The following is a 7,717-nucleotide window of genomic DNA, read 5'->3' as shown; positions in this document are numbered from 1 at the left end:
TCAGAAACACATCAGATTTATTTGCACATGTGGAAGCGGCTCAGATATGAAGCCATGAAGAACAGGCGTGTGTCCGTGTTACAGGAAACGCCACTCAGAAGAGTCTGTGCAGTCATGTGTCGTCACAGAGGATCGATTCACACAACAAACGTGACACACTCACGCTCATGTGACCCAGAGGTCAAAGAGTCTCAATTCTGACATGTATAACAGTTCAAAACAGAGCAAACAGGAAGTAGTCCAGCGCTCCCTCTGTAGGGCACAGGAAGACACAAACCTCAGCACAACGCTACCAAACACCAAAACGTGTGTGTTGGTTTTCATTTAGAAGATCCAAAGACGATTCTGTCGCTCTTCTTAAAAATCACTTCCTGTTGGAGGCCGGGCCTTTATGGAACAGGTAAATTGACCTCTGAAATCCTGAAAAGGAAACCAAAGCAGAATAAAACATCATATTAACGATCAGCTGATCAGAATCTGTCAAACTAAACTCATTTTGTTTGGTTTCAACAATTCAATCCATTAAATCCCTAATTTCAGTCAATAAATGTGTTTGTGTGTCTTTAATGTGTGCTGTCAGATCATGAACCGATCATCTCTTCCTCTACTAGTTACAGCAGCAAATAAACACGAATGAACATCAGAAGCAATGTTGAAAGATACAGAACTTCCTGAACTTTACTGAACTGAACTTACTGAAATGAATCATGTCTCATGTAATCGATCAATCGGTGTTTCAACCGCGGAAAGATGTCAATAGAACAGCTGGAGAACAATATTTTACCTGTAATGTTATAGTAATGTAGTGACTGACATATAGTCCACAGCAGGTGTGTCCAAACTCAGTCCTGGAGGGCCGCTGTCCTGCAGAGTTTAGCTCCAACTTGCCTCAACACACCTGTCTGGAAGTTTCTAGTATGCCTAATTAGACCTTGATTAGCTGGTTCAGGTGTGTTTAATTGGGGTTGGAGCTAAACTCTGCAGGACAGTGACCCTCCAGGACTGAGTTTAGACACCCCTGGTCTACAGCTTCAGTTCAGAGAGATTTTTTTCCCCTTGAGAAACACTGACATTTACTCAACCTGATATATATACAAACAATATCGAATCGAGGTCGGAACTGAATCGATTCACAAACTTGTGAACTGAAATAGAATATTAAGAGTTTTTTAAACTTTTGAACTGCTTTATAAGTGAGTGAAATTACTGATTCCCAACTGAAGAACTGTTTGACTGTTATTTACCTGTTTATTAATGTGTATGGATGGATGGGTGGATAGATGGATGGATGGATGGTACCTTTAGCACATGCGCGCGGCGTCCCGATCAGCTCGTAGCTGCTGAAGCCGACCTCAGAGGTGAGGAAGGAGCTGAACTTATCAGGCTTCAGTCTGATGCTGCTGTAGTTCCTGTAGGTCACGTCCTGAAAACACAACAGAACTGATCACACACAGTACACTACAGCTTTCATCAGATGTGTGTGTGTGTGTGTGTGTGTGTGTGTGAAAGAGAGAGAGAGTGTGTGTGTTTGCGTGTGTGTGTGTGTGTTACCGTCAGTCTCTTGCGGCGACTGTAGGAGCTCCAGGGCTGTGGTTCGAGGATCAGCACTCCTCCAGGTAACAGGTGTCTGTAGATGCGACGAAACAGTCTCTGGATTCCAGCGTCACCAAAGTTCAGATGAACCCACTTGGTCAAACTCAGACACAGAATGACGTCGTACTCTGCGCGCTGTGACATCACTGCCGCATCACTGTCCGGAACATAGTTGCCCTGAACAAACAACACGCAAAAACCAGCTGTGTGAGATCAGTCTGGGAATGAACTGACACACACAACACACTAAATCCTCTAACACACACACAAACGCATGTCAGAGCCTGACTCTCAAGGTGTGGCTGACACACACACACACACTCATAAAATACAGGAAGACGTTTGCACTGCAAAACCAAACTAGAAAAAAATATCAAACTCAGAGATTAAAGGTGACAGTCACACACGTTACCTTCAGAAAGGACACGTTGCAGGGGAACAGGCCCGGGACATGCATCATGGGAAGCGTGGCGATGGGTCCACGGCACCGCGTGAAGGAGATGGGAAACCTGGGTAACGCTGAAACCCGGTCCAGCTGCAGGCCCATCAGCGGTGCCAACGCTTCGACCTCCGACCCACCTGCGTTCGACTGCTTCCTGTCATGCAGCTCTGACAGGAAGTGGCGCAGGTTCTGCCGGGCCGCGTGCACCAGCGCTCCGTCGATGTCCAGGCCCAGGATGCGCTCGGGGCTCCAGTGTCTGGCGATAGCAAGGGTAATGTGACCCGTGTTACAGCCCACGTCCAGGACGGTTTTGCCACGGAACCACTCCGGTTTAAAGAAGGCCAAGCGCGGGTCGGCGGTTAGCGACGGTGTGCGGTAACCGTAATAACGACTGTAGTTTCCGTACTGGAACCTTCGCTGCGGCTTGCGCTGCTGCGGGGTTTTCTCCGCCCCCGGAGGAGGAGCTCCGCTGACTCCACCCACAACTGGAGTGTGGAAGGTCGTGATTGGCCGCTTGATGGGAGGAGTCGGCGTGATGGACAGGCGGTCGGAATGGCTGGTGGTTCGTCGACGCTTCCTGTGTTTGGATGACTGGCCGGAGTTAGTCGAGGAGGGATGGGACCGCCGCCGCGGCAATATGGGCGGAACCACTTCGTCACGGCAGTTGATTGACGTGTTGAGCTCGTACGGACGCGGCGACTCCTCCACAGGCTTGAGCACGACGGCGTCTGCAGCCTCGGCGAGAGGAAGCACCGAGCCTGACGCCGACCCCTCGATGACCTTTGACTTCTCGCTATCTGAAACGTCAACGATCGCTCCCGGATGATGTCGGTTGCGGTGTCTGCGCCTGCTCTTCATGGGCGACACCAACACGCCCGCAGCTGCGTCTCCGCAGCTCAGATTCAGCGGGTCTGTGATGTCTTTGGGGATTAGAATCTCCACCGGCTCTCGGTTCTTGGTGGGAAGCGGCGACGATTTGGGCGTCTCGGCGTTGAGCGCCTTGCTGACCTCCTCGTCCAACAGGCTGTTGAGATTCAACGGGTCGAAGATGTTCCCGCCCAGCTGGAAGTTGGTGGGCAGCACTGGGTCGCATTCGGAGTTGGCGCGGCGTCTGCGTTTACCAAGACTTGGGTGTTTAAACCCAACGTTCATGCTGTAGCGCCGCTTGTTCAGTTTGTGCGGCTGCGTCGTCGTCTCGGCTCGCGACTGCAAGCCGTTTTTAATCTGGAAGGATCCCTCGTTGTTGACGGCATCTTGAGGGGTCACATGATTGGCAGCGAGTTCAGTTAGCACCATGTTGGCGGTCACCTCCTCCTGGATGGTGACGGACATCTGCAGCGGCGACGGAGCGTGCAAACCTGCCCCGCCAGCAGCCGGAAGCTCACTTTGTACGGACATCGCGGTACACATCCATTAGCCTCTACGGCAGGTACGACTGCAGAAAAACACAACAGTTCAATACACGTTACTATGGAAACTGGTTTCCACCACAGAATGAATACCTTTAAGAAGATAATTGCAACTTTTTACCTCACAATTGCGAAATAAACTCACGATTGTGAGAATAAAGCTGCAACAGGCCATGGCAGAAACAAGTCAAGTTCTACTTACTAGGAATTTGTCATTACAATATACACATTATATTATGCATACTTACTTGTCTAGTGATCCTTCAGTATAGTTTGATGTACATTGATGTGCTTGTGACACTAACACGCCCTGCTAATTTGAATAACTCCGCCTCCAGGAGGGTCTACCGCACTGCTCATGAATAATGCCACAGAAACTTGAGTCTCAAAAGCTCCCGCCCCTATCTAACACAAACACACACGTACTTTAACACACACACACTACTAAGCGCGATCGTTTCTCCTCCCTTCGTAAATACGAACGTGAAAATCACATAAAAATAACGCAAAAGGCACACTATGTTGAGCGACAGATCCGCCCTCACTGGAGCCGTGCACAGACGCAGCTGCACTAGAGATGCTACTGTAAATGTGAAAAGTACTCCCTAAAATAGTGATTATTATAAAAACAGACTTTGATTTCGAGAATGTTCATGAATGCGCGAGCTCGCGATGCTCCATCTCGCGCTGTGGCACAGCAGATCCACGCGCTTATATATTCCACCACAGACCAAGACTGACGGACAGCCGCGTCCGCCAATCAGAACGTAGGATATACACTAAGGCCCCCTAAACGACCAATAGTGTAGCTCAAAATGAAGGCATGTGCTCTCGGTCACCGCCCCTCCTTGCTGAATAGGTATCCGGCGGACTGCCTGTGCTGACCCGACAGAAACTAATCAATATCATCAATATCAACAAATATCACTTGCCGAGGACAAAAATGACTTTGTATATTTATCTACAATTTATGTTTGTGGAAATCCCATCGTGTTGCTTCGTCGAACGGTCAGGACTGACACAGGCACCCGTCACATGTGTAAACAACCCCTGACTGAGTTCCTCAGCACGAAAATAGCGCGTACAACAACGACTAATGACTGAATAAAGGTGGAAACACGCGTTATGTGACAGTGACATTATGCAGTGTAATACATTAATGTGACAGCGAGTTTTTAAAGACACCCTCTCTGCAGGAGGAAGTGAACTCTGGGAAATGTAGTCCTGTCCTCTGAACCTGTTGCAAAACTTTTCCCCCCACAAAACACGAAAAAGATTTTTTCAGTTTTACTTATACAAATGTATTTTTGACCCAAGTTCCATTATTCATGTTTTATTTATTTATTGCAAGATGTTACAATAACCAACTGACACAATGGTCTTGTTTATGGAATGTGATACTGGTTTATGGGAGATATAATTAAAATTCTGTATATATAGATATTAATTCTATATATTCAATATAATAAATATATATTCACAAAGCAAAATACATGTCAAGTGTACCAAATGGTAGATTGTTTTCCACTGACTTAAAATCGTTTATGACTCTTTAATCTCAAAAAAAGAAATACATCTCTGTTGTTGAAAAATATAAATGATGTAGGCCTATTAGATGTATGATTGACTTTTAATGCAAGATGAAAAATAACTAACCCTAACCTAACACTAACCCTCCTCTACTGTAAAGTCAATTTAATAAAGAAAAAAAAAAAAGAATGTGCAAGTAAATAAAATTATCTGCATTATTCATTATATGGTAAAATGTGATAACAAATAGTTTGCGATATCAAGCAGCATTGGACTCTTTTTGCAAGTAAAATAACAGGATTTAGAACATTTATAATCTAGAGGGCAGGATGCTTTAGATTCTAGAGAGCATTTGATTGGACAGAAAATCTGTGATGTCATCAAAATCACTGATTCATATTGGAGACGGAGAGACTGTAAGTTTTGAAGCCTAATATCTTCTAAACGCGAATTTATAGCTTATAGATAACAGTAAAGCTAACATATTCATACTAAAAAGCCAAAACAGCTTTTCATTTTGATTTCATGGGGACTTTAAATGACGCATCGTGAGCGCGCTTGAATGGATGATTGACAGCTCTTAACGGTCTCAGACGCTGACGCTCCCGTCAGATTGGTGTATTAGTATTTTAACAGAAATATTCGTCGTTTCTCCTGTTTAACCTCGTTTAAACGAATGGACGAATGTTAAAGATTAGACTGGGCGCAAAAACAGTAAGTCACATCAGTTCTTTGGGTTTCTGTTGGAGTTTAATGAAGTCCTCATTTATCGCCCGATCACTTCACGAGTAAAATGTTCCGTGGCAACTCTTCGAGTTATTTCAGCAGTGTTGTAGTTTTTAATTTACTATTAAATAATATAGTTTTATACCGGTGACCTGAGCAAACTGAAATTAATTGCTGTTTTCAGCAGTTGTGCTAAATGAAAGTCGAAATTCTGACATATTAAGTCGAAATTATGACTTAAAAGTCGGAATTATGACAGTCATAATTTCGACTTTTATCTCATAATTTCGATTTTTTTTTAAAACTCATAATTATGACTTAGTGTGCATAATTTCTACTTTTTAATGTTATAATTAAGATTTATCAAAGCATTAAAGAAAACTTTGAATGTGTAAGAATACATTATGCCAGTTAGAAATGTTTGTAAAATACATATATTAATAATAAGATTCTACTTACCACCGTCCACATTGCTCTTTCTGGCACACAGCTGTCATTATATTTACAAAATAAAGTTGATCTTCGTGAAGGAGTCCACACAAGGGATCTCTCTCTCTCTCTCTCTCTCTCTCTCTCTCTCTCTCTCTCTCTGTGTGTGTGTGTGCGCGCGTGTTTTTGTGACATATCAGGACACAAATGTGTATAATGACATGGGTATGACATGGAGAGGGTGACTTATGAGGACATTACTCCATGTCCCCATTTTTCAAAAGGCTTATAAATCATACAGAATGAGGTTTTTTTTTTTTTTTTGAGAAAGTAAAAATGTGCACAGTTTCCTGTGATGGGTAGGGTTAGGGGTAGTGTAGGGCGAGCTTCTGTCCACTAGAGGGAGAGTTGAAGTGCTCATGGTGGCCCAATCCTGGGGTCCGTGGAACAGTTTAGAGAAAATACATTTGATTCAAATAAATAATAAAAATGTTCTATAAAAAATAAATATTAAATTAATACATTAGATTAAAATAAACTGATTAAAATTAATAAATGCAACTTTTTTTAAATGATTATAAAACACTAAGTTTTAATTAAAATAATGAATTCAATTATTGATCAAGTTAAAAATAAATACATAAAATTAATTTTTAATACAAAAATAAATAACTACATAAAAACAGTTGATTAAAAATAAATACATTTAAAAATTATTTAAATAAATAAAATAAATTTGATAAAATGAAATAAATAAATAAAACTTGATTCAAATAATTAAAAATAAGAGAAATGATGTAAAGATGTAAAAATAAATAAAAGTAAGTTAAACTAAGTAACTAACTAAATTTATTAAAATAAGAAATATTAAAATAAATAAATGAAATTGGATTTAAATAAATAATAAATTAATTCATTTGATAAAAATAATTTGATAAAATAAATAAATGAAAATGCATCTAACTTACTACAGTGAGTAGACAAAAATGCAATGATGTAATAGAAACTAAATATTTTACACATTTATAATCTTATTTTTTCACAGTATTAATTGGGTCCTTATACACGACACGAGATCCCAGGCCGAATCCAGTGTTTTATCAGTATGCAGCACAGCAGTGTCATTCTGAACACAGTCTAACAATCACCTCGTCTCACTAGACCGGCGCTGACTCCCTCTAGTGACGCCACCTGAAACACACGCCGTCCTGCCTTCCTTTTCATTCTGTGTTGTCTCACCTCATGACCTCTGACCCTCTGACCAACACAGCAGAGCAAACGGCCAGATGAGCTCCTGTAGAGACCACTGATGAAGATGAAGAAGAGGAGAATCAACACTGTTCATGAAGACAAAGATGAAGAGTTCAGCAAACACACACACACACCTTTCTCAAAGTCTTGATGTTGTTTTTGGGCTCTACTAGAACAGTTTCTCCTGCTTGAATGTTGATTATTCTCCTCATATTCTCCATTGTTGCAGCTCCTCTCTTCCCAGTCTGTCAGTAACGCTCTGTTTAGTTCCTGTCTCTGTGAAGCCCCTCCTTCTGAAAAGCACAATGTGCTCTGATTGGTCGGCTGGAGCAGTGTG

General features: G+C 42.4%; 1 protein-coding gene across 1 annotated transcript; it reads right to left on the bottom strand.

Moving 5' to 3' along the window:
- mepceb (methylphosphate capping enzyme b) lies at positions 1-4,192 on the bottom strand. Its single transcript, XM_051879237.1, has 5 exons — positions 3,693-4,192; positions 2,006-3,470; positions 1,552-1,770; positions 1,300-1,423; positions 1-420 (listed from the first exon to the last, which is right to left on the bottom strand). Exons 2-5 carry the CDS (start codon positions 3,443-3,445, stop codon positions 365-367), a joined length of 1,839 nt encoding a protein of 612 aa, XP_051735197.1. The 5' UTR covers positions 3,446-3,470; positions 3,693-4,192; the 3' UTR covers positions 1-364.
- Between the last annotated feature and the right edge of the window lie 3,525 nt (positions 4,193-7,717).

Source organism: Ctenopharyngodon idella, chromosome 22, assembly GCF_019924925.1.
Source record: "Ctenopharyngodon idella isolate HZGC_01 chromosome 22, HZGC01, whole genome shotgun sequence".
Lineage (NCBI taxonomy): Eukaryota > Metazoa > Chordata > Actinopteri > Cypriniformes > Xenocyprididae > Ctenopharyngodon > Ctenopharyngodon idella.
This window is presented reverse-complemented; position numbering and strand designations above follow the sequence as displayed.